This window comes from Drosophila santomea, chromosome X (genome assembly GCF_016746245.2).
Source record: "Drosophila santomea strain STO CAGO 1482 chromosome X, Prin_Dsan_1.1, whole genome shotgun sequence".
In the NCBI taxonomy this organism is placed as follows: domain Eukaryota; kingdom Metazoa; phylum Arthropoda; class Insecta; order Diptera; family Drosophilidae; genus Drosophila; species Drosophila santomea.
The window spans coordinates 7,760,007-7,786,480 of NC_053021.2; the positions used below are offsets into that span (position 1 = coordinate 7,760,007).

A 26,474-nucleotide genomic window follows, 5' to 3' on the forward strand; every position below is an offset into this window, starting at 1 on the left:
CCCGCTCCTTTTACCATGCCCTACCCCACCGAAAAAAAAAGAGAAGGGGGAAGTCCTAGCAGCACCTATCATTCTTTTAGTTTTCTTAATCCGCTTAAAGCGTTTCGGATTCGGATACGGATTCGTTGTCGTTTTCGGCAAATGTTAAAATTCCAGGCTACGCGAGTGCAGTAACATTGAGTAAGGTCAAACTGTTATACAGCTTGCGTTCCACAGCACGTTGAAACATGGCCAACAGCGAGGGGAGGTGGGGAGCTAACACTTGGGGAAAGTAGCCGAAGTGCCGCTGTTAACGGAAGTTAAGGATGCTGTACAACGGCACTGCCGAGTATAACGGGCGAGCGAGCGTATAACGGTGAAGCTAAGTGTCATACGACTTCCAAGCCGATTTCCGCCCCTTCGTAGGACAGATATGCGACGCACGTGTGGTGGTGGAAGTCGTGACACGAGGCAACTGGAAACTATCGTCCATAACATATTACTACTTTTTATACACCCGTTACTCGTAGAATAGAAGGGTATGCTAGATTCGTTGGAAAGTATGTAGCGTTTCCGGCCATACACAGTATATATATTCTTGATCAGAATCAATAGCCAAGTCGATCTGGCCATGTCCGTCTGGCTGTCCGTATGACTGCAATTTGTTTCCAGAGTTGTAAATATCTGTAACTCCAACAGCATAGTTGTGCGTTAATTTTATGCTTTTAAACTAAAGTAATTCCATTGCAGCGTAATGCAATACCAATTATACTCTCTTTAAAGAAATATCATATTTTTTAATATAAATACAAAGTTTAAATAGCAGCCAATTTAACCATAAAAAGCACGGCATAACCATTTCTCATCACCCATTTATGGCACTTTTATTTATTTTTATAGCAAGGTTTGTTGACTTTCTCGCTGTGAAATTTAAATGTGGTGTATTTTGCACTGCCATACATTCATTTGCCACAGCATTTGCCATAAGTATCCTTTATAGCGAAGCTTGTCCCAAAAGGTGACTTTGCACTGCTATAATTTTCCCTGCTATAATTTTCCTTTATGGCGGAGCTTATCCCAAAGCTGGCTTTTCACCTCTATAATTATCCTTTAAGGCCCAAAAGCTGGCTTTTCACTTCTATAATTATCTTTTATGGCGAAGCTTGTGCCAAAAGCTGGCTTTTCACTGCCGCAAAGCTCATAAAATAGGACGAAGCTTGGTTTGTTTTCAAATTGGGGAAACTTAAAGCTGGGAAAACGCATTGCCATGCGAAAGTGGAGCAAAGTTGTTGCTGTTGGCCAAAGTTGGCCAGCTTTCCCCCAGTTGGCCGCGAGTTTTGGCACCGAACGGTCTACGAAAATGTGCGAATTTTCCGCCCGCACTTCCGCTTCCCGCTCTTCCTCCTCCCGCTGCGCCACTACTTGTTATTATTTGTACTGTTAAATCGGTAAATCAGTGTGATAAAATATTTACCACTTAATCGTAGCCAAATGATTAGCGTGCATAAATAAAGGTAAGAAATTGCTACGTTTTTTTTTTTTCTGTTTTGTTTTGTTTGGTGGAAGTGCGAGTGCGAGTGGGAAAATTGCAGGAAAATCCAAATGAGCTGCGTTTCGGTGTGTCTGTGTGTGCGTTGCTCTAGATTTTTGGCCTTTTATCTTGGGCCTCCATCTCTCCCGTCTCTTCCCACTTTCCTCTTCCCTCTTTCCCACTTCTGATTACTTTGACTTTCGCCTGCTTTTCACTCTCCATTTCACAGTGAAAAGTTTCGGTGCGTTTGGTTTTTTTGAATTCTGCTCTTTGTTTTCACTGGAAATGGAAAATGGGCTAAGGGCTACAGTTGTCACTCGCCGAACGTGACTGGCGTTCACTTCGCAGCCTGTCCCATTTCTGATGGCCCAAAAGAGGTCATCTCTGGCTAATTCGGGGCGACACTTTCGGGCCCAAACACCAACTATTGTATATAGTATATATAGTATATATAGTATATATATCAGATATCGGAAGAGCCTGCGTGTGTTGGTATGTGTGCACCTGCAGCAACAAAAGACAGAGCAAAGCCAGTGGAATGACCTCCTAGTAGGTTAATGAAAAGTGGCACTTCAGCTGACTGCTGGCTGCTGCCTTATAGCTCTTGGCCCGGCTAAAAGTTCTCCTAAGCCACAACGATGTGCGACCAACTTGGCCCTGCTACACTAGCCAAATTTTAATGGCCAATTACGAGTGAAATTACCCACAGTTTCACGGAATAAAATGCTCTTTTTTACTGCCTCTGCGGGCATTGGTTTATGGGGATTATAAAACCGATTTTGTACATTCTCTTATTTTGTTAACTTTTTGCACACACAACACCGTTGATAAATGGAGCACGTAAAACCCTGTTAAACTTGCTTTAATTTGTATATTTTATTTTATTTCATTTAATTAATAATTCACACAAATATTTCATACAAATTCATTGTTTTTTATATGGCTAGAAATGTTAACTAACCTTGTAAATGACATTAGGCAGGTTATTGGTAATATTTACTACTTTCTCTTATTGCACGGTATCCTATAGGCGACCCTATGCGTTAATACATTAATGTAATGCTCTTTTACCCGAGGCACATGTATAATTAAACCGATTTTACTCCCAGCTCAATGAACTGGATACGATGCACCTCCGAGCAAATTAATATGTACAGAGAGTAGAGAAAATAAATAGCCAGGCTTAGCAAACACTTCCATTTATTAGCTTTGCTAGGATACAGTGCAGCTTCCCTACATTCAATTTACGGTTAACCAGTAAATGTAGAAGTGTGTATTTTATTTGTACATTGATTGCTCCATTTTTAGGGACCTTTTTAATATATGGCAATATGCGATTTGTTTTGTTTAGGTTATTACTAATACTAAATACAGCAATACAACTAACAATCTTGTAAAAAGGTCGTATAGATAAAAAATTAACTGTGTTGAGCAGCTGATTACTAATGTTAATTATTCCCAACAATTTTGTTACGGATTTGGGAAAATTAATTTTTTGGCCCATTTTAGGTTTTTTTTATAAGGGGTAACATCATTAAAAATTGCAAAAAATGTGAAAGACATAGAATTTTTTTTTGAAATCACAGTTTGATTGGAAATTTAATTACTAACTCAACGAGGTGTAACATTCCATATTTTGACCAATATTTCGAATATTTTAATCAAAATACTGATAATTATTTACGCTAAACAACAGAAAATCGATTTTTGCCAAAATTTCAATATTTACGATTGGTATTTTCCGTATAACTTGGCTGAAAATGGTCAGAAATCGAAAAGAATTACAGTTTTGTACTCCTAATTACCAATACTAACCAACCAAATCACTTTTTGATCGACTGTGTTAAAATAATTTTTGGCCATTTTTTCGCATTTTTTGTAAGGGTACCATCATCAAAATTTGCAAAAAATTGGAACGACATAGAATTTTTTTTTGAAAACACAGTTTTATTGGAAATTTAATTACGAACTCAACGAGGTGTAACATTCCATATTTTGACCAATATTTCGAATATTTTAATCAAAATACTGATAATTATTTACGCTAAACAACAGAAAATCGATTTTTGCCAAAATTTCAATATTTACGATTGGCATTTTCGGTATAACTTGGCTGAAAATGGTCAGAAATCGAAAAGAATTACAGTTTTGTACTCCTAATTACCAATACTAACCAACCAAATCACTTTTTGATCGACTATGTTAAAATAATTTTTGGCCATTTTTTCGCATTTTTTGTAAGGGTACCATCATCAAAATTTGCAAAAAATTGGAACGACATAGAATTTTTTTTTGAAAACACAGTTTTATTGGAAATTTAATTACGAACTCAACGAGGTATGACATTCCATATTCAGACAATTATTTTTAAAGTTGTGGCAAAAAAACTGATTATTTAATGACTAAAATTCGGAAAAACTACTTTTCGCAAAAAAGCTGTATTTACTATGAGGATTTGTATCATAACTTGGCTGAAAATTGTCATAATGAAAAAAGGATAACATTTTTTAACAGCTAATTACCAATCACTTTTTGACGGATTTAGAAAAATAATTTTTTGGCCAATTTTTGCATTTTTTTAAGGGGTACCATCATCAAAATTTGCAAAAATTGACAAAAAATTAACATCTCCAGATTTGAATGCAAATCGATTGGGAATGTAATTACGAGCTTAACGAAGTATGAGACTCCATGTTTGGACCAATATTTCCAATGTTATGGCATTTTAGCTCATCTGGCATTTCAACTAAGAAAATTACCCAATTGCCTCTATAAAAGTTAAATTGTTATGGCAAATTGATGTAAATCAGAAAGAGGGAAGTGAAAGTTCATAGTGCACTTCGTTGTGTGCCAGTTATTTGTTCACCTTGACAAGGTTTGACTGTAATCCACCATAAGCCCCAAGTCGCAAGTCGCAAGTTACCTAAGCTCGTTGAGTGCCTGACGACGTCAGCCCAGAGCGGATGATAACGTGGGTGATAAAGAGATCCGGCGGTCTGTCAATGGAATGATCCATGACAGTGGTGGACACCATCCACCATCCACCTCTTTATCCTCATTCTTGATGAACACTTGTATGCCATGTCAGCCCTTCTGGTTGCCGCCGCTTTGAAGTGGCAATGCTGCGTCTTCGGTTACAAATTCAATTGAGAAACTGTCAAAGTTTGTGATTGAGAACGAGAACGAGCACCTGTCCCCACCGAAAGAAAGCCCCCCTACTCCTACCCTGCCCCCAAAAAGAAAGCCCCACATACACGCCCCAACATCGCAATGATGAGGCAAATTGCTGAGTGTAAAGCGATGCGAGATGAAAGTGTTTCTTTTTTTTTTGTTCAAATCTCTAGAATACCAAACCCCCTCCACCTATTATCCCCCATTGTCATCAGTTTCCGATGAAAACATTTGGGTTTTATTTTCGTTTTTAGACGAGCAAAAAACTGCGCATAGATGAGTCATTCTTAACCCGTTGAAAACGAGGAAATCCAACAAAAAGTTGATTAAAGTTTTTGATATTATGTTCCATCAGGAGAGGAACGAGGATATGCATTGCGATTGGTAGAAGTGGTAAGCGAATGGCACACGTGCGGATATGATGAGCTTCACCATTTCCTTGGCGCTACTGCTCCTGGCAGTTCTGATCCTGGGCATCCTGTTCGCCTGCCACTGTCTGGGTCCGAGGGCCGCCAACTGGATGCGGATGCGATCCAGCAAGGAGGAAAAGATCGGACTCTCTAACCACAAGCAGAAGCTCTTCCATGCCAATGGCTATATGGCCAGTGTAAGTACCCTGCGTATTTTCTTGAAGTATATCTTAAGGATGATATGATATTATTCACTCACAGATACAATCTGGCTCCGAGTTCCTGCTGAGCACCAGCGGCAGCTTCAAGCGCTTCGACACCATCGACAAGGAGGACTACAATCGCTCCCAGCAGTCGCAACAGTCGCAACAATCGCAACAGTCGCATCAGTCGCACCAGACGCACCTCTTCCTGATGAACGGCGGCGGTGCGGTATCGATAACCGGCTCATCCAGCGCCCTCCAGGCCACCACAGCCATGTGGCATCTGCCGCGTTCGGGCATCAAGATACCGCCACCGCCCGATCGACCAGCACCATCGCCGAATAGCGCCGCAGCAGCCGGCAAAACGGTTACCTTCTCCTTGAGCCAGGTGAACGAGGTCACCCCTCCCAGCGAGCTGGTGACCACCAACGATCAGGAGCGTCGCTCCTGCCTGCGTCAAAATGGTGCATCTGCTGGAGTTGGTGTGCTGCCGCAGCCGCTGGAGGCACCACCGCCGCCACGACTCACCACCTCGACGTCGGTGAACCTGTCGGGCACGGCGATTCCCAGGCCCATTGCCAAGCGGCAGGTGTCCCTGCAGCCGGCCATCAATGGCGGCGGTGGCCAGCCGGAGCAGCACGTAGTCGCCGGTGTGGTGACACCGACGGAGGGGAGGGAGGGTGAGCGGAAAGCGCCTGCCTTGAAGCGTCGCAACTCCAGCACCAATCCCTTCCTGTGCGAGTCCACCGAGCAGCTGCCCAGTAATCCCATTTCCACCACTGTGGCTTCTCTGGAAAGTAGCAACATTTCTGCAAGTGAAAGTACACCCATCACTGCTCCTCTGAAGCCGCCAACTGCGCCTGCTGCTGCGGATACGCCACCCATCAGCATCAGTCACAATGGCAATCCCTTCGTGGAGAGCCAGAGCCAGAGCCAAAGCCTGTCCAGCAGACTGCTGAAGCTCCACAACACAACGAATCCATTCACGGGCATCTCGCAGCGCGTCAAGGGTCCGCATCTGCTGCAGAAGACCATCTCCGAGGATTATCTCTTTCGAAAGTTGGGCGTCAATGCTCCGATGGCCAATGGCAATGGTACGGGAGCAGCACCAGGATCGGGATCGGGATCAGGTCATGTGAATGGCAATGGCAATGGCACTTGGTCCTTTGGACGCTCCCTGTTGCGACAGGACTCCACATTGAGTCTGGGCATGGGCATGGGTTTGGGCTTGGGCAGAAGGAATAGCTCGCAGGTGTCGCTGGATGCATCGCATGCGGGTTCGATACCTGGCTCCATGGATGGCATCAATCTGGAGAGGGCCATCTCCTGCGATTCGGTAACTTCGGATTCCACTCTATTCCTGGATCAATTGGATCAGCCGTACACGCAGATAACCGGCTATCTATGCGTTGGCCTTAACTACGATCAGTAAGTTTAGTTTCCGAAAGTTTCTCTAATTATATGATAATCATATATTCCCTTCAAAGGATGAGCATTAGCAACGAGGGCATGGAACTGACTGTCAGTGTGCTGGAGGCCAAGGGACTCATCTGTCCATTCAGCGTCGAGTCGCTCGACACCTTTGTGCGCATCTACTTGGTGCCCGATCATCCGGGCGCTATGCAAACCAAGGTACTATATATATACTATATATTTATATATAAATATAGTAATTAAACGATTCATTTGTCATTAACCATTCCAGGTGGTCAAGGGCGCAGTGACGCCCAACTACAACGAAAGCTTCGATTTCTGGCTGCACAAGCGACAGGCGCGTCATTCGCTGTGGTTTCATCTCTATCACAACGGCCCCGCCCACACGCTTATTGGGGAGGCGGAGATGGAAATTGGGGAGATGCCACGCCCCATCACCACATGGATACCGCTCTCCGATTCGCGCAAGTGCAACGCCCGCTGGGGCGAACTAATGTTCTCGCTCAGCTATCTGCCCACGGCGGAGCGACTGACCATTGTGGTGGTCAAGGCACGGAATCTCAAGCTGGACGGCGAGCAGCCGGCGCCGGAATCCGCGGACACGGTGCACAGCGTCTTCGTCAAGGTGAGTTCTTAGGATTCTCTATGTTAGGATTAAGCATTAACCTTTCATTTATTGAATATTGTAATCATTAGGTCTATCTGATGGACAAGGATCGCAAGGTGCTGAAGAAGCGCACCTCGCTGAAGCGCAAGGATCGCAGTCCGATCTTCAACGAATCGATGATCTTCAGTGTGCCGCCACCCAGTCTGACCACCACCCAGCTGCGGGTGACCGTGTTCGGTGTGACCACCAGTGGCGGTGTCACCCCATTGGGACACATCGTCGCCGGCAGCTGTGCGGTGGGCAAGGGCTTGCGCCACTGGCACCAGATGCTGTCGTCGCTGAGGAAACCGGTGGCCATGTGGCATGTCCTGCGGCGGGCGGTCAATCAGCCGATATTCACGGGCGGCGCCGAGGCGGTGGTGGCCGCCATGCAAAACACCCTGCAACGCTCCACCGCCAAGCGGAACAGCATCGTCTAGGATTCTCGCGGAGATCACAGGCGGTACAGGCGGTACTGGCGGTACAGGGCGGTACTGGCGACTCACACCAACGGCGGCTCACATCAACGGCGAAATTTTCCGCCTCACTGGCGCTGCATACAACGCCCCCCTCGGTTGGTGGAAAAACTTTAGAGAGAGAAACAGAGAGTAGAACCTTGTGGAAAATTGCATTTACCACACTCTAGCCAAGAGACTTTCTTACTTTTCTACTGCTTACCAAGACACACACACACACAACCAGAAGTATTATCAATCTGCAGCCATGTAATTTAAAAACTAAAATCTAAAATCTAAAAACTAAAAACCCGCACCAAAGGACAAACGATCCTGTTAACTAGTAACTCGAATAACCAAATTTCAGCGCACTATTGTTATGAACCGATCTTTAGTGAACCGAGTGCTATATTATATTATATCGATCGAACAAAAGCAAAAGAGTCACACACTTGTTGCAATTTTATCGCCTACAGCGCGCGAATTAATTGTATGGTACTTAATATAAGAAATTATTTCGATAAGCATATAGATTTTCCATTCTGTTCATAGAAACCTGAAGATTGGTAACAAAAATGAACTGTTTATCTTACTTGGCTACATTTCAGTGCTCATATTATTTTCCCATTCGACAAAGATGGGAATCATCTGCCACTTGGCAGCTCAGATTTCCCACTTTAACGAGCCCGATGGAAACTGATAGGTGGAAATACAATTATTTCGCGCGCTGTATGGCAGTGAGCCTGTTATATGTTAGAACTCTGTGGATAGATCGTTGTTGAATTTGAAGCCCAATCGAAATCAAAACTCGAAACTGAGAATCGCGAATCGAGAAGCGGTGAGCCCTTTAAGCATTGTGATATGATATAATAGCAAATGAAGTGTATTCAGAGTGCGTCTTTGTGAAGAGCGAAGAATCGTAACCGCAGAAAATCAAAGTATTTACGATCCATAGGCGATCTATATAATATTATTATTGATGATATATGTATGTGCTATATGTAATGTTTGTACACACTTGTGATTTGTGTTCAATTCGTTCAAATTTTTGTAGGGCCGCGTGTTTTGTAATTAGATTTAGTTGGTTCAAGGATCAAAACTTTTTTAAACAGAATTATATATATAAATATATACACACCTATAGTACGGACACATATAGATTTCCATTTAGAGCGAGTTTTTTAAACAGTAAAGGACAATAACTTTGCAAGCATTTACCATATGATTCACATGTAAAACACAAGTACTCTCGTACATAATTATAATTATTAAACATTTGTCAAAGTTTGCCGTTGGCCCCAAAATTCAACCATTAACCAGATATTAACAGATTGTCCGCTCAAACCTTATAAATATAGATCGTAATAGAACGCACTCGAAATCACGATTAGTCCTTGGCAGTACTTTCCTAGTCGCACCTGTATTTTGACCAAAAAAAAACCTGGCACATTTCTAGCTCAAGCTTTAATCAATGTACTCCTCAAATAATAGAGCTCGGTAACGTTTTTTAAATCACACTTACTAAATGGATATACATACAATACATACATGAATACATGCTATATGCAGAGGGACAGTGCGTTTCACAATTATGTATATGGAGTGAGATAGTAGAGTGTATTTTATTTCGGTTCAAAGAACGCGATTTCCCATTTTGACACCTTTGGTGGTGGATTCGATTACATATCCTAATTAAAAGTCGGCTGAATTTGAAATTATTTGACAATCGCCAGAAGTTGGCCATCATTTGGGCCGAGATTTTTAGAAATGTTACTTGTGAAACGTGCTGTACCACAAATATATACATACATATATATATGTATATTTACACAAACATATATGAAGAAGGCATTTAAAAGGCATTAAGTGGAAAGTCCTTTCCCTTTCCCCCCCTCCTAGTATATATAAATCGCTGAGAAATTTTTTTCTTTTTTTTACGTACTATTAGCTAATGAAATGATAAAGCTAAACTCGTGTTGAATTTGTATTTATACTGAAATATATACATATATATCTATATATGTACGTGCTATATAAGATAATGAATGCTACAAATTGTTATACAAGTAAACCGAAATTGAGTCAAATAAACGAATAAAGATATTAACGGAAGACAGCCAGAAATCCATATGCACATTGACGAAATACGGAGTCCAAACAAAGATGTGCGGATGGGAAAGGTACAGTGGAACGTGCCTAAGGCGAACCATCAACGATTTTTGGTCACTTATACTGTTCAAAACGTTCAAGGTGCGCCTATATATATATTATTATATATATATATTATATATATTAGTAACATTTAAAATATCGCTCTCAAAGAGTTCCTACTGTAGCAGAATGTATCTTTCGGCTGCTGATGCGAGACATCTGGGCGGCCATTGGATCTTCTAAATTTAGAGCCAGCGATTAGCAGCCAATGGCAGGCAAGCGAACGCTGCTGATGCCGATCCCGATTCCGATCCCTCGGTTCCTCGGATGCTCGGATGATCGGCTGCCATGGATGCCCGGTGTCGGATCCCCTGGGAAACGACGACGACGACGAGGACGGAAACCACTTGACGCTGCCAGACAGTCTGACGGCGACAAGTAGCTGCGGTTGGCAGTGCTTAAATGTTCGCGCCCCGGTCCGCATCCTTTTAGTCGATCAGCAAGTGAGGATGAGCAAGGACGCGAGTGTTAGGATTTGCCAGCAGCGGGAACGACGTCTCCTGCGTACGCCCAAGTGTGCCAGGTGTCGCAATCACGGCGTCATCTCCTGTGTCAAAGGTCACAAGCGTTTGTGCCGCTGGCGCGAATGCTGTTGCCCCAATTGCCAACTGGTCGTCGATCGCCAGCGTGTTATGGCCGCCCAGGTGGCCCTGCGGCGCCAGCAAACGATGGAGGCCCTGGAGGCCACCACCACCACATCGGCCACAAAATCAACGCTCATACCGCCGGCCAGCGCCAACAGCTCCAGCAGCGAGGGCGAGGATTCGCTGGCCTCCACATCACCACCGCCGGCACAGCCACATTCACATACCCATCCCCAACCACATCCGCATCCACCATCTTGCGCTGGCACCTCATCCTCATCCGCCACCCGCCAGGCTCTGCTGGCCCAGAAGAGGATCTACAAGCAGCGACTACGCAGCCTGCAGCAGTCCACGCTCCACATCACCGCTGCCATGGAAGGTTAGTAGACTATCTATACATATCCACAAGTCCGACTTTCCAATTTGGAAGTGAGTGGACATGGACGTCGTCAAGTGGACGACGTGTACCCAGCTTGCCCACACTTTCCATACGGTGCCAGACTGTCTGGCGGTGTTCGTAATCGGAGATCCTCGCCTGTCTCCTGTCTCCTGTCTGCTATCTCTCCCGTATTCCCATCCCTTTTCCACTGTCCATGGACGTGGATGTGGACAGGAAATGACTGATGCCCAACAATAACAACAGCAATTATACGACTGACGAGAAACAATTGAAATCGGATCGTATGCCTCGAAATGTGTGCGCAGTGCCAGTGTACGCACATTTTCCAATCACTTGAGGGAGTCACATTCGGTAAACTGAGACGCGACCAAAAACGGAAAAACCCAATTCGACAAGAACGAACGAAAGTGGCAAATGTGGCAACAGCAATAGCAACAGCAATTGACTTCTTTGGGTTTTCCATCTGGTTTCCGAATAAGTGGAGATCCCGAAACGATCCTCGATGTGGAAACAAACACGGTGCCAGGCTGTCTGGTTGTCTGGCCCAGAGACGCGTGTCTCGGATTACCCAATAATAAATTGCTTCAATCGAGAATACCCATACTCATAACGAATTGCGGCAATTTGTAGTGATAACGCCCCCCGTCAACCTCACTAATTTTGTCCATTCCTACCGATCCTTTACAGAGTACAAACAGCGATTTCCCACGTTCAGCTCGCCATTGATGGAGCGCATGCGCAAACGGCGGGCGTTCGCCGATCCGGAACTGAACCACGTCATGGAGGCGACGCTGGGCGGGAACGCTTTGTACTTTGCCACCGTTGCCGCCGCCGCCGCATGCGCCCCCGTTCTTCACCAGGAGCAGCACATTTATCCATCGTTGCCGCCGACGATACCGCTAACGATACCGCCCACAAATCCAGCGATGACCACGCCCGCGGTCACCGCCTCCTCCTCCTCCTCCTCCTCCTCCTCCTCCGCCACTGCAAAGAAGCCCAAGCTGAGCTTCTCCATTGAGTCCATCATGGGCATCAGCACGTAGCCGTGGGTTCTTAGGGTTTCATTACCCTTAGTTTTTTTCCAAATGCACTCTGTACATAATTCTAGAATTAGGAAAAAACCTTTTTTTGAATAGCAATAAGTTTCGAGTGAAATAAAACATGCGAAAAAGTATTGAATATAAAAAAAACTAAAAAAAGGTATTGAATATAAAAAAAAGGTTCTTAATTCTAGAACTTTTCCTATCAAGATTAAAAAGAATCCCATAAACATACATAGGTTAAATCTTAGTAGACCATGGTTAAAATGTATGACATACTTTCTTTATAAATTTCCGAGCCTGTATAGAATAGAGTCTACAAAGTCGGGACTGAAACAAAATTAATTCGATGGAACACTCTATAACATTCAAATCCTCTAATATATGAAGATGCGTACAAAGACAGCTGAATTGTTTAAGTAAATTTAAAGTTTTACACGAAAAGCCATAGAAAATATGTTCAAGAATAGAGGTGAGTTGCAAATGATAAGTAATCGCGGTTATTATTTGATTAATAATTAATTTCCATTTAAAAAGATCTATTTTTGAACCATTTTCGTAATTTTCGATGTTCTGAGCTTTCCAGTGTTGGTACAATCGCTGGTCTATCGATCTATCGCCGTCTATCGAAAGTTTAGCTGCCAGGGCTGCAGACGGGATATTTTTAAAACTTAATCGCTGCCCGCTTCATCGCGACTTTTGGCCCGCAAGCAAAACATATAGTCGGTAAATACTGCCAGCACTTCATTTTCCATTTCGGTTCGGTTTCAGTTTTATGTCAGTTCCCCAATTGCGTTTAGCGGCCAAAGAGCTTTGAATTTCTGATACGTTCCTGATTGGAACTCGCACGCCGCACACTTTCCTCCATACACACACACACACACACACACTCGAGCACACACACGAGAACACACGTTTTTATTAGGTATATTATATACAGACAGATATCGCGTATGAAACGTTTATTAATAAGTTTATGCAAGTTTCTTGGGATCACAACAAACGCCGTTAGATAATCGCCACGCCCACTTGCGCCCATCAAGGTGAAACGATTAAAAAGTGCAGCGAAAAATCGATTTTTTGCTCTTGAACTATCTACATACATATATGTACGTATATGTATATATATAAACACCGTGGCCGAGAAATTCTAATTGGGAGCAGCGAGGAAGTGACAGTGAAAGTGATTTGTGCGCCCAAAAAAAAAAAGAAAATCTAATAGACAGTAGTACCCTGATTTTGTTTATCGTTTTGCGTGTTTCCCTAATTGAATTGCGTGCCGCGCTGTTTTGTTGTTTTTGGTGCTCAATTTGTGCGGCGTTAACAGCTGTTTAGCAACCCAATTAGCACATCAAAACACCCCCTTTATCCATTATTTCTGTTTTTTTGTTGTTTTTTTGCTGTTTCGTTGCGTTTTCTACGTGTCAATCGAGTTACAATACAATTTGCTGGCGGTTGGCTAATGTCATGATTAATGTGAATCCAAATGACCGTGTTCTAATTGGATTCCTTATCGTTACTATCTTATCCAGTTGGGATACGTCTGATAATCCCCCTTGCGGGGGATGATAGTTGGCGGGGGGAGTGGGGGGCTGGTCTAACCATGGAGCAAAGTGCACCCAGTCCCAGATTTATTAAACAGCTCGTTGCATAAGGCAGTTTTGTTGTCAAAACAAATCACAAACAAAATATCGCAGATAAACAGTGACTCCCAAAAGTTGTGTCTCTAAAAAAAAGGTTTTAATTTGTAAAGTTATCATGTGAAAAAAAGTGAATAAAGTAAAGATGTTTCTAAGCTTTTGCGATATAGATACAAAAGTACTATGCACAGATGATTAGCCTATAAAAATTCTATTAAATCGTACAATATGTATTACATATCTTTATAGATATGGGTTCTAAAACGATTTTTCTAATTTAAGCAGAGATCACTGTTTTGATGTTTATTCACCTCGCTAGATCCCAAATTCTCTATATATATACATATATCCCATTAAAACCGGTTTTCAAAGAATCGCCAAGTCGAACCACAAAATTTATTTCCAACGAGTTTGGCCAATAACCAATATACATATATATATACATATATATTCCAAAGATATGTGCGTATACATTTGTATATTTGTATAGTACATTTTGAATTTCTAAAAATTCGCTGTCGCTAAAAAGAAAGCAAACAATCTGCGGCTGATTGACGCTGATTTGAGTGCGAAAAGTATATGATGTTGGCGGTAATGCCGATTTCTGGTCATTGTCATGTTTCTTAAAAATTTCTTTGTTCGTTTTCTAATTTTTTTGCATTACGCAATTGCGGTTTCAAAGTGCAGAAATCAGAAACATATATTCAATTGAAAGATGGGGATTGGGAATCGTAAGCTGAGAATGGGACGTCACTGATAAGCTCCACGGAATTAGCTCAAAGTCAAAAGTACGCTCAACTGATAGTGCCCACTGCCAATGGATGACAAGCCACTGGATTTTATGGAGAAATAGAGCTATTAAATCATATACATAATGCCTGAGTAAATGGCCTGAAAATCCGTTAACTGCCTCTAAAAAAGTTCCACCAAGATAAGAAATATAGTCAAATATATAGCATATAGCACACACAAGTTGAATTTAAGCGTTTCCATTTTTAATTAAAATTTCTTCTTGGCTGAATGGTAGAGCCATAAATGTTCTTGAGATTAGGCTTTATGGCACCCATTTTATTCAATGATAGCACACACAGCTGGTAACCGTTTTTATATTTTCAATAAATATATATAAATATAAGCCCCATATAATTAAATATATTTTTGAGCTTTACAGTACCGTAAATGTTGTTGTTGTTTGTGCAAAGCCGGAAACTCAGATAAGAAATGCATAGTTGCAGTTTTGAAATGCGCGCCTTGCGGCGAGTGCATCTGGGTTTGAGTCCAGGCTAAATGCACAGAGCGGCAAATTTAAATGAAAAGTTTGCAGCGATCGTAAATATTTGCTCTGCAACAGAAAGGCAATAAATTAAGTATCGAACCACAAGCAATGCCATTGATAAGCACTAAACTTGTCAATAATACCACGCCTTGTTTTTGATAAGATACAGATACACAGAGGAAAAAATCGAACTAGATAAGTAGAATAGTAAATTGAGCACAGCTTTAAATCGAAACTCATTTCTTTCGGTGCAGTGATAACAGCTGTGTCTTTCAATTCGCCGCTCTTATAATTGTGAGCCGGACTCTTATACACGCACACACCCTTCATTTCTCTGCTTCTTCCTTTTCGCTGTTTTTTGTGGTGCTAATTATTTGGCATTTAAGCGTGGTGTGTCTTTCCTTTTGTGTAATTATTAACTGGCTACCTTTTCGTTGCAGAAATAATGAGTCGAATGCTAATTAAGCCTGCTGCTGCCACAGTTTCTGCCGCTTTGCAGCAGCAGCAGCGCCAGCAGCAACAATACGTTATTCGCCGCTGGAAATCTTTCCTGCACAACAACAGCAACAATGCCAACCGACGTGCGGCGAAATCAACAGCAGCGTCAACGGCGGCAGTGGCAGCGACGTCGCAGCGCCACGGCACAAGCGGCGATTTCATTCAACCGTTAGACGTCCGCCGGTTAGTTTCGTTCGCTGAAAAAAGAACGCTATTAAAAACGAACAAAAAAACCAAAAACATTAATATTAATATTCAACAAGAAGTGTTTACCCGATTGCCAAGTGAATATCAACGCCGTTTTTTTTGTTTGTTTCTCAGTTCCTTCTCAACCAGCCACAAAATGCCGTCGTCGTCGAAAGCGCTCACACTGGATAACATAAATCCCAACTTCATTGCCATGGAATATGCGGTTCGCGGTCCTCTGGTGATTCGTGCCGGTGAAATCGAAAAGGAACTGGAAAAGGTGAGTGTGCTAGTGTTGTTGTTCTTAATTGCGAAGGGGGGGAAATTGATCCACAAGTAATGGCAAACAGAGCGCCAAATGCGACGCCATTAAACAGCGTTCTGCTAAACCCACCCCCGTCCCCCTTCGATTCATCCAATTTGATGGCAATTCAAAGCCCGCATTTTAATGTCTAAGCACGCTATATCTCTATGCATATGTACGTTTGTACATACATAAGTGAGTAACGTACATACACGTGTACGTATGTATATCAAGTGTGAGCTGCGTCTGTGTTTGTTTTTTGCCGCCCTTTTATATTTTCATTCACGCTTGAATGGGCGGGAACGCACCGCTGAATCATTCACCTTCGGCTGGCAATCGAAATTACCCTTTTTCAAGGACACCTGTTGGAAAATACGCCCACAAAATGAAGTCATAAAGCTGGGAAAAACTAGAAAACTAGGAGTGTGCTGGAAACATGCCAAAGAGGTGCAGGTTGAGCTAGTAATCAAATTAGTTTGGCAAAAAACAAGAATGTAAGACACTTTATACTGAAATCATGCAAATGTAGCTTTTTGTTGATTCACAGGTTTTATGCAATAAGGTTTTGTTTTGAAAAAACATATTTTTTTGCAAAGACAACAAGCTTGTAAAAGCAAAAGATAACGAGATCCCAAATCTTTGTTTTTTCACAAACATAAAAAGCTTACGAAAACAGACGGCAAAGTAAAATGCCATATGTTTTATATCATTTTTGAGCAAAACAATTGTTTGTTTCCTTTTAAACAGCAAGAATTTTAAGTAGTGTTTAAACCATTTGTACTATACCAATTAAATGTGCCAAAAATAGAGCTTATGCCCAAGAATTTAGGGAACAATAAAGCTATCAGAAGTAATCCAAAAGTTCAGATAAGACCTGGAATTGTAATCAGGCCGCTAATAAAAAAATATCGAAACTTATCTAAAGCGGAATATGTTTCTTTATAGGTGAACTTTGAGTTTGGGGGAAATTACAAACAAGTCAATAAACTAATTAATTTAAGTACTGCTCGGCGGCTTGGAATGTGGCATGTGCATGATTTAGCCCTGGAGAGTTCGCCAAATGACGCTTACCCGGTTTTCTTTTCTTTGCTCGTCTTAAAAACTGAGAAGTTACTCCAATGTTTTCCACAACGAGTCATGCTCTTAATTGCCATTTAATGTTTTGTAATTATTCGAAATGGTGCTTCTGGTATCTTCTTAGAGCTGGAATTAATTAAAGTTGATGAAGAGCGAACTACGCGTATCGGGTTCACTGAACGACCTTCAACTTGGCTTACATAAGCGGGCAAATTGTGGGCGTGCGTGGGTTGGATTCTGTTTCCGTGGACCTTTTTTCTTATCACTGGGAAAGTGAAAAATCATAACAAAGAACGAACATGCGCATGAGCTGTGGGAAAATATGTGTTGTACACACTTAGCACAATTCTCTTCGAACTTTTCTGACCCGCAACGATACTATATGTTTACAATATGTGAGAATATATACATATGTATATAAATATATAGTTAAGTCCATTGTGGGGCCCGCTGACTTTTCACATTCTGTGTGCGCGTTTTAATGCCGCTGACAGCCAGCCATTTGATTTTCCATCCTCAGTTTTCCCGCTGCGATTGATTTCCTTATCCGCACGACTGAATCTGATGCGCTGCTCATTCTGCGTTTTATCAAATTCCTACACTTGCGCACAGATTCACCATACGGATTTGGCAGCAATCCAAAAGGAACTCATCGCCTGTCAGCCGCAGGCATTCTTATCACTGAAATTTATCTGAAATTTATTGCACTAGAGAAATTCAGTTGATATAGTATTAACCATGTCCTAATCATTCCTAATTCCTAATCATACCCATTTCCCTCTGTTTATTTTGACTTCCTTTTGACATTAACATTCGCCAACGTACTATTAGTCTTTCGATTCGTACTAGCGATATCGTCTGTGTTGCCAACGCCTTCTATACAGGTCCTATATGATTATACGACTGTATGGTTATCAATTATATTGCCACTTAGCACAAAAAGTTTGTTTACAGCGGATTCAAGTGCGAGCTGTGATGAAAGGGTGTGGAAATAGTAAGACTATATAAACGGGAGAATCTGAGGCAATTCTTTAGGTGCGAACAGCGCAGGTCAGTTAATTAGTAGCCATATATATATACAAACGATGCTGATAACTAACTAGCAATCTAATGGCTTCCCAATTGATTTTTTAACACTAGATCTGTGGTTTTGTGGTTTTAATACATTTAAACCTTCTTTGGCATAGTATTTCCACCTGCAATGTTTGCCCTGCGATGCGATAGGCCCCATTTCTATGGATATTTCCACACGCAATACAAACACAAGCCTTCACTTTTATCAGTAATTTTCGAAATTAAAAAAAAAGAAGCAATTAACTGAATTCGATAAGGTGGCGCGATTGCCGGCGACCAACACGTTTGCACGGTGAGAAGTTGGCGATTATAGTATCCCGAACTCGGAACACTGGATAATTTAGTATGCGTGTTGGGCTGTGAATTCCATAATTTTCCAATTATTACATTGTCAGGCACTCAGGCACACACACAAGTGACGTCAGCACGCCCACTTGCATGGCGCAATTTGCATTGTTTCGCCTTTGGAAAAACAAACACACACACAGTACCATCCAATAGAAATACCATCTCCTGCAAGCTCCGTGACATTATGTGGTAAATTGGCCATTTGAGCGTGGTTAAATGGAACCCGAGACGACGACGATGAATAAACGAGTGCAACTTGCATGTGCCCTGCAAATTGTGTGTTGCTCTGCTGACAGTTTCCACTGCCAATTACAGTGACCTCCATTCGTGCGGGAAACTATGTACATATGTAACTACTGGTTGCCTAGGGGTAGCAATACTTAAATTGGGTTAATGGGGAATCCCCAACATGTACCCAAAAGTATATTTTTCTATCCACAGAATATACTTTCCATTGATAATTTACTTTATATTGAAGTAAACTAGTTCAGATCAGGTAACTTTAATGTCTTTCATTTGACAGTAGTTACTGGTAACTATTTGAAAGAGAATACTATTTGCTAAAACCAACAGTGACTCGTAACTGATAAATATTTGATTGAATAAGAAATTAAATTGTGGGACTGGGCTAATTCAGTTTGCGAACCACTTGAGGGTAATTTGCATGGCGAAAACCACAAATTAAATGACCATTTGATCCGCCAGCCACAATCACAATTTCATTTGGCCACCGAAAGCAACAATATGAGTAATTTCAAATGGCTAATTTACCATGTCCGTGCCGATTGAATTTGATTGCAGGGTGTCAAGAAGCCATTCGACCAGGTGATCCGTGCCAACATCGGCGATTGCCATGCGATGGGTCAGCAGCCCTTGACCTTCCTGCGACAGGTGAGTTTGGCCCCCTAAATGATATGATAATGATTTAATTAAATGTACTATTAACTTATTAGCTAATGGCGCTGACCTTCGAGACACGACTGCTGGACTCGCCCGACTATCCCGAGGACGTGAAGAAGCGCGCCTGTGCCATTTTGGATGGCTGCCAGGGTCAGTCGGTGGGCTCGTACACGGACTCCGCCGGTCTGGAGGTGGTGCGTCGCCAGGTGGCCCAGTACATCGAGAGGAGGGATGGCGGCATCGCAGCCGATTGGCAGAACATCTACCTCACTGCTGGCGCCTCTCCCGGCATCAAGAGCATTCTCTCCATGATCAAGTACGTCCGGGGGCAACATCTTTATTGGTCCCATGATATGGCGCTTCTCTCGAGAGTTATCAGTTAAAACCAGAGATTTACCAGAGATATGGCCCAAATTGTCACATTTTTGGGCTGACAACTTCTGTAGCAGCAAGATAGATAACTATTATTAGGCGTTTATTGCTCAGTAGTATTTTTAAAACACTTTGTTTATGAAATATGTACTACTGCATATTTGCTAATTCATTCGTTTTTTTTTTTCAGCTCCGAGGTGGGCAGCAAGCCACCAGGCGTCATGGTGCCCATTCCGCAGTACCCACTGTACTCGGCCACCATCTCCGAATACGGCATGACCAAGGTGGACTACTACCTGGAGGAGGAGACCGGCTGGAGTCTGGGCAGGAAGGAGCTGCAACGTTCCTTCGACGAGGCCAAGAAGATCTGCAATCCGCGTGCCCTGGTCGTGATCAATCCGGGCAATCCCACCGGACAGGTGCTGACGCGCGAGAACATCGAGGAGATCATCAAGTTCGCCCACGATAACAAGGTGCTGGTGCTGGCCGATGAGGTGTACCAGGACAATGTCTACGACAAGAACTCCAAGTTCTGGTCGTTCAAGAAGGTGGCCTACGAAATGGGCGAGCCCTATCGCAGCCTCGAAATGGTCAGTTTCCTGTCCACCTCGAAGGGCTATCTGGGCGAGTGCGGCATTCGCGGCGGCTACATGGAGGTCCTCAATCTCGATCCCAAGGTCAAGGCCATGCTGACCAAATCGATAACGGCGGCGCTCTGCAGCACCACTGCTGGCCAGGTGGCCGTGAGTGCCCTGGTCAATCCACCGCAGCCGGGCGAGCCCTCCTACGAGCTGTACAAGAAGGAGCGCGATGCCATCCTGGCCGCTCTGAAGGAACGGGCCGAGCTCGTCCACAAGGCACTGAACAGCTTCGAGGGCTACAAGGTGAATCCCGTGCAGGGCGCCATGTACGTCTTCCCCCAGATCGTGATCCCGCCCAAGGCGATCGAGGCCGCCAAGGCCAAGGGCATGGCCCCCGATGTCTTCTACGCATTTGAGCTGCTTGAGACGAGCGGTGAGTTCATTTGTTGGCCCCGTTTTGTTCGATCTTCATTTAATGGCTTGTTTTCCACAGGCATTTGCATTGTTCCTGGCAGTGGATTTGGTCAGAAGGCAGGCACATGGCATTTCCGCAGCACGATCCTCCCGCAAACGGACAAACTGAAGCTGATGATGGAGAAGTTCCGCGTGTTCCACACCGAGTTCATGAAGAAGTACAAGTAGATCTGCTTCCCACAACCCCGTCCTCGATCCCTGTGTTAAGTGTCGATCCTCCGGCTTAGGATTAAAATCTAAATTACCTTAATCATTTTTTTTTTCTTTCTCTTTGTTACTGTGTCATAGTTGAATGAACGATTCTATGCTCTTCTTTATATATAAAATATATAAAACACGTTTTTAAATCCCCATGATTTGTAAACCCATCCCGCGCAGGTTTTATCACTACGATCACGTTTCCAGTTAGCAATTAACCCACTTAACCATGTAGTCTTTGATTCTCTATTGAATGAATACTCCTGGCGGAGATTTGACAATAATTTTTGTTAGAACCAAAAGTAGTTTACCATTTTTGGTCGGCGAAAAATTGAAAATTCTGATATTGTTCTAAACGAAAGTTATTTGCATTGTGTATATTTATCCGCATATTTATATATACATATATATATAAATATATATAGCCCTGCATGTGCTTATCCCGAATCGATCACGAAAACATATGATGTGTGTGCGTTCAAGTCATTACTAATTGTTATAGCCAAGAAAAGAAACTTTGAAAATAAATAAATATTATTGTTAAACGAGCTCTGCGATGTTTTCAGTTTGGGAATTGAAAATCCTTTTATAATGTCTTGCAATTAAGCTAAAAATCCAACCATCCCAATTGATAAGACCATGTTGTATATTTCGGTTTTAAATTATGTTCAATTTATTGATTCTCATTTCACGACTTAACTACTTGCACTTCCGCCAATCAATCGTATATAGAAACTTCTTACGTTCTTACATTCTTACGCCTCGGTACCTTTCATTTTTCTCTTGACATATTTTGTGTGGCGACAGATTCGGAGAAAAACAAATGGATAAATAATTGGGTTTCGCGGACGTAGAATAGCATTTACCTTCGAAATCCATCCGTTCAATCGGATGTTGTTTGTAGTTGCTGGTGGCTGCATTGCTTGCTCTTCATTTTTCATTTTCACTTTCTGAATTAAAATCTACCAAAGTCTTAAGGCCTAAAAACCAATGTGTACCGTACTTGTACTGTGGCTATACTTGCGATCCATTCAGATCGGAGATGGCTGGGTTGTGAGGTGGTCTTTTGTGAAGTTGCTCGATTTTTTTTCTTTTTGCTTTTTGGTTGTTTTCTTTTCTTGGGGAGGGGATTATATGGGACGAATTTTTGAGTCAAACTTAAGGAATCTGTGGAGTTCTTTTCGTGGGGGCAAAACAGATACTTTTTGGCCCCAACTCTGTGGCTGCATTATATATCTCTGTATATATATATATATATATATATATATATATATATGTGTGTGTGTTGTGTAGTCCGGATCGGGGCTGCTGCATCCCACTATCCTCATCTAATGGCGATCCCTGGAGTCGGAGCGACTGCGACGATCCCGCGAAAAGCTGCGGCTGCGTGTCCTCGAGCGGCGGGGTGAGCGGGATCTGCAATGAGATGGGTGGCGTTTGGGGAAAACATATTGGGCACGACACACAGACAGGATACAGAAAGAGAGAGAGAGGTGAGAAAGAAAGAGAGAGAGAGAGAGAGAGAGAGAGAGAGAGAAAATACAAATTAAATAGATTTTGCACCATTGAGTAACTTAACTAGGCGTGTAGTAAGATAACAATTCCTTAAGATACGTAAAGTTGATAGAGTGGTCTCGATCAAACAACACACAACTTGGGCTGACGGATCTGGTGGATCGGATACGGATCGGAGAGCTGATATTGGAGCTTTAATTTGGGCTGAGCGGAGCTGAGAGCTGGCAGTATTTCTTTTCTGTTTTTTTTTTTTTTTGTGGCTGAAGGTGCTTGAAGGTGGTGGAGATATAGCTGATATATATATATATATATATATATATATAATATATATATTTCTTTTTTTTTGGCCCCAGTAACGAAAGCGTTGGTGTGACATTTACATAAAGTAATTGGTGGTGGTTGGTTGGATTGGTTGGCTGATTGGTTTGTTGGTAGGTTGCTTAGTTGGTTGATGAGCAGAGCAGACTGAGGAGACTGTTGTTGTTGAATTGTAGTAATAGTAGTAGTAGTAGTAGTTGTAGTAGTAATAGTAGTTCTTTTTGAGCTGTTGTAGTTTGGGCTGTTGTTGTTGATACGATACTGAGCTGATTGACTGTGACTAGGGTGGCTGTGTTGTGTTTTTGTTATTATTTTCTTTTTTTTTGGTGTGTGTTGTTGGTGGATATATATTGGTGAATCATTCTATTCTGTTGCAGCAGCCGAAGAACGTAGGTCGTATGAAGAAGCAGTTGGTGGGGAAGCATCAGTTAGCAGCAAGAGAGGATCAGGTGGTGGTTGTGGTTTGGTGGTGGTGGTGGTTGTGGTGGTGGTGGCGGTGCTGCTGCTCCGACCATCCGCGCTGTGGAGATGCGAGCTTGAAGAAGACACTGCCCTGCCCTGCCCTGCCTTTGCTGATGCTGCTGGTGCTTGGTCGATTGGTGGTGGGGTCGTTTGGTTGGTGAACTGTCTGACTGTGAGTTCGAGCTGATCGGATCAATGCATAAACACATTTATCACAATATATATATACACAGAGAGCAGACTGTTAGCGCGAACAACATTATCTCAGTAGATGTTAGGATACAAGAACAAAAAAAAAAAATATTATCAGAAACCATAATTACAATTATAACAAACGGATTTTGTTTAAGGCGTTACGTTTGCGTTTCTGTTCGAGGGACAGTGTTGTTGGTGGCGGCCCAAGGTTTCATACTTGCTGCGATTGAAGGAATTAGCGTGAAGCAGCCTCAATCTGGTTTGATTGCAAGGGAAAGGTGCAACTACTGAGTGGTGGAACCAACAAAAGATCTACAAAAGACTTTTTGGCCTCGAGATCAATTTGCTGACCGTCTGCCAGATGTTCTTGTTGTTGTAGTAGTAGAAGTAGTAGTAGTAGTAGTAGTAGTAGTAGAAGTCGAAGCTGTAGTTGCAGTTGGTCTTTGCTGTAGCTGTAGCTTGTTGCTGATGCTGTAGCTGCACTAAAGATGACGGATGATGAGGTGGTGGGTGGTTTGTTGGGGACGTAGGAGCAGGCTGAAGACAACCGCACAACTTGGAGACGTAGGAAGTTGACTTTTGACATTTTGAAGCGTTGCTGGACTGGTGAGTGTGTATATATATATAAATATGCAATTGATACATTTTGGAGTTGGATTCTTGATGAAGTTGCTCTGTTGAACGCCGACGCCCGGTTCGCTCTGGTTCTTGGTGATTAGTGTGGTTAATGGCAGTTTGTGTGTGTCAGTGTGTATTGTGTTTGTGAGTGTCTGTTGTGTAGCCTGAAGATGTTGCCAACTAACAGACTATAAATGATGTGGAAATGTGGAATGCACTCTGGGGCAAACGACCATCCTCGTTTGCTAAATCCTATTTTTATTCCAATGCAATATTCTCTTATTGCAAAGAAAAAAGACCAAACTTTTGACAGCTAATTTCTTTAGAAAATATGCATAGATTGATGATTATTCTTGTTCATAAAACCGATATAAATTGCTTTCTTTTCTATGGTTCTACAGAGCTAGTCGTGTGCCCCAGAGTGGAATGTATGGTTAGGTGATTGTGAGTGGTTCGGTCTGGTTTTGGGTGCATTATTCTTGAAGCTGCGGAGCCGGAGACGTTGCTGATGATTCATTTTTTTTCTGTTCATTGTTTTTTTTTTGCCTGGGTCGAGCTGAACAGGTGGTGGAGGGGTGGAGTGTTGCGGTCGTTCGGTTTGTTTGTGGTTCTTGGTTTTGTGGTCAGCGGAATATATCGAATTTGTTGAATTTCTGGTTAGGGCCGCACAACAAATTGTTATTGCATGGTGGTGGTGTGGTGGCTGTTGTTTTTGTTGTTGTTGTAGTAGTTGTTGTTGTTGGAGGTGGTGGTGGTGAAATGTGTGTAATAGGAGGAGCAGGTTCTGCTGTTGTACTAGTTGTTCTTGTAGTAGCTGTAGTTGTTGTTCTTTTGGTTGTAGTTGTTGTTGTTGTTGAAGGAAGAGGAGTAGTAGAAGTTCTAGTAGTAGTAGCTGTTGTTGTTTTTTCTTTTTTCTTTGTTGTTCTTTTAATTATTATTATTATTATTATTGATGTTGTTGTTGTAGTAGTTCTTGTTGTGCTTGTTGTAGTAGAAGAAGAAGACTTTATCCTGCAAAATGATTGTGAGACCACATTAAAATTGGCTCCAAGCGTTCGATTTACTTTGTTTTTACTAAGTTTTCTTGTATTTTTACTTTTCATTTTTTCTTGTATTTTTTGTAATTGTACTAAAAACAACAAACAAAACGTTTTCTCTAGTTAAAGCTATACTCTTTGAACTTTAAACTATGGACCTCGGGGTGCATATAATGAGCAATGAAATGTGGCACTAAAACTAGATTCCCCTTAAAAAAAAAAAAAACATAAACGAGCTATGAAAATCGATTGAAATAGCAAAAGCAATCAGGACGACTGTTGGCCACGGACGCCACTGTGTGCGCGCGCTAGGACTGTTCTTTTACGGACGCCACTGTGTGTGTTTATGTATGGCTTACAGTGGTGTCCCACCGAATGTGTATGACTGTGTGTATTTTGGCTGGCACCGCTTTTGTATGTATACGCGAATCGATTTTTCACATGCATACATACACACAAGCACACACGCTATATAAATATATACATATATAGGTTTATATATATATTTTTGCATACTTTTTTGCACATTATGGCAAAAATTATGATTTCATAATCGAGATTGGGGCTGTGGTAAGTGGGTGCTCTGGTTTGGTTGGTTTGTTTTCACTGGGGATGCAAAATGTAATGATTTTGTGCTGTACTCACCTATAACGACCGCCGCCATCGCCAGCTCTTCCACCGCCTCCAGCACGGGCGCCACTGCCACCACCGCGGCCCCCGCCACCGGAACCGCCTCCTCCACCGCCGCCGCCACCTCCTCCGCCGCCGCCGCGACCCTCCCGTGAACGACCAGAAGACATCTCAACACGGATGCGGGTGCCACAGCAGCGGGTGCCGTCCAGGCCACGGGTCGCATCCTCAGCGTCGCGACGATCCTCGAACTCGACGAAGGCGAAACCGGGCGGATTGCGGGCCACCCAGACGTTGCGCAAGGGTCCGTATTTGCTGAAGGCGTTCTCGATCTCGTATTTGGAGGCCGAGGATCCCAGATTGCCCACGTACACTTTGCAGGCCAAATCCCATTCGCGGTAGCGTGGCATTATGTATGAATATGTATGTGGCTGGAGCTGCTGCTCCTTCGGCTCTGTAACTGATTTGTGGTATTCGGTATACCACTGAGCTGGTTTTAAGAGGATTTTTCCCTTTGTTTTGATGGTATTCCGTGCGATTTTTCCTTGGTTTTCCAAAGAACACACCCACAAAGCAGGACGAGAAAAAAATGTTTGTGAGGAAAAAAAGATGGCGTGCCGTATAGTGTTGAAAAGTGCGCGAGTGGGCAGTACTATTCAGCGGTGCCCAGAAAATATTCGGTTATCGATATTTGTTAGGTCACGATC

At 42.7% G+C, this 26,474-nt stretch overlaps 4 protein-coding genes across 8 annotated transcripts; 3 read left to right on the plus strand and 1 right to left on the minus strand.

Moving 5' to 3' along the window:
• The first annotated feature begins 1,322 nt into the window (after positions 1–1,322).
• Positions 1,323–9,945, plus strand: LOC120456835. Its single transcript, XM_039643885.1, has 6 exons — positions 1,323–1,493; positions 5,037–5,288; positions 5,353–6,722; positions 6,782–6,926; positions 7,000–7,353; positions 7,425–9,945. The coding sequence occupies exons 2-6, from the start codon at positions 5,100–5,102 to the stop codon at positions 7,812–7,814; spliced, it is 2,448 nt and encodes an 815-aa protein (XP_039499819.1). The 5' UTR covers positions 1,323–1,493; positions 5,037–5,099; the 3' UTR covers positions 7,815–9,945.
• Positions 9,946–9,958: 13 nt separating this feature from the next.
• LOC120456836 (doublesex and mab-3 related transcription factor 3, truncated) lies at positions 9,959–12,067 on the plus strand. The gene is given in 4 exon segments (XM_039643888.1): positions 9,959–10,009; positions 10,230–10,353; positions 10,356–11,003; positions 11,712–12,067. Coding segments are annotated over 4 exon segments (1,179 nt in total).
• Positions 12,068–12,388: 321 nt separating this feature from the next.
• Positions 12,389–21,540, plus strand: LOC120455797 (alanine aminotransferase 1). Of its 4 annotated transcripts, none has more exons than XM_039642255.2 (7): positions 12,389–12,536; positions 15,421–15,661; positions 15,800–15,944; positions 19,269–19,358; positions 19,421–19,683; positions 19,930–20,753; positions 20,814–21,540. In XM_039642255.2, the coding sequence occupies exons 1-7, from the start codon at positions 12,521–12,523 to the stop codon at positions 20,960–20,962; spliced, it is 1,728 nt and encodes a 575-aa protein (XP_039498189.1). In that variant the 5' UTR covers positions 12,389–12,520; the 3' UTR covers positions 20,963–21,540. The 4 variants fall into 4 exon arrangements, with proteins under 4 accessions (XP_039498189.1, XP_039498191.1, XP_039498190.1 ...); XM_039642257.2 differs by lacking the exon at positions 12,389–12,536 and adding an exon at positions 12,665–12,790; XM_039642256.2 differs by lacking the exon at positions 12,389–12,536 and adding an exon at positions 12,848–12,989.
• Positions 21,541–21,641: 101 nt separating this feature from the next.
• LOC120455598 (RNA-binding protein 1) lies at positions 21,642–26,388 on the minus strand. 2 transcript variants are annotated; one of them, XM_039641973.1, is made up of 2 exons: positions 25,783–26,381; positions 21,642–22,408 (listed from the first exon to the last, which is right to left on the minus strand). In XM_039641973.1, exons 1-2 carry the CDS (start codon positions 26,175–26,177, stop codon positions 22,321–22,323), a joined length of 483 nt encoding a protein of 160 aa, XP_039497907.1. In that variant the 5' UTR covers positions 26,178–26,381; the 3' UTR covers positions 21,642–22,320. The 2 variants fall into 2 exon arrangements, with proteins under 2 accessions (XP_039497907.1, XP_039497906.1); XM_039641972.2 differs by lacking the exon at positions 21,642–22,408 and adding an exon at positions 24,242–25,111 and having other exon boundaries at positions 25,783–26,388.
• Positions 26,389–26,474: the final 86 nt, after the last annotated feature.

Bases quoted from the DNA above. Each gene is read 5' to 3' on its own strand.
- LOC120456835 (XM_039643885.1), top strand. From the start codon at position 5,100: ATGATGAGCTTCACCATTTCCTTGGCGCTACTGCTCCTGGCAGTTCTG. The intron at 6,927-6,999 runs GTACTATATATA...TAACCATTCCAG, and splicing joins CGGGCGCTATGCAAACCAAG to GTGGTCAAGGGCGCAGTGAC. The intron at 7,354-7,424 runs GTGAGTTCTTAG...TGTAATCATTAG, and splicing joins TGCACAGCGTCTTCGTCAAG to GTCTATCTGATGGACAAGGA.
- LOC120455797 (XM_039642255.2), top strand. The intron at 19,359-19,420 runs GTGAGTTTGGCC...TTAACTTATTAG, and splicing joins CCTTGACCTTCCTGCGACAG to CTAATGGCGCTGACCTTCGA. The intron at 20,754-20,813 runs GTGAGTTCATTT...TGTTTTCCACAG, and splicing joins TGAGCTGCTTGAGACGAGCG to GCATTTGCATTGTTCCTGGC.
- LOC120455598 (XM_039641972.2), bottom strand. From the start codon at position 26,177: ATGCCACGCTACCGCGAATGGGATTTGGCCTGCAAAGTGTACGTGGGC. The intron at 25,112-25,782 runs GTGAGTACAGCA...ATCATTTTGCAG, and splicing joins GATGGCGGCGGTCGTTATAG to GATAAAGTCTTCTTCTTCTA.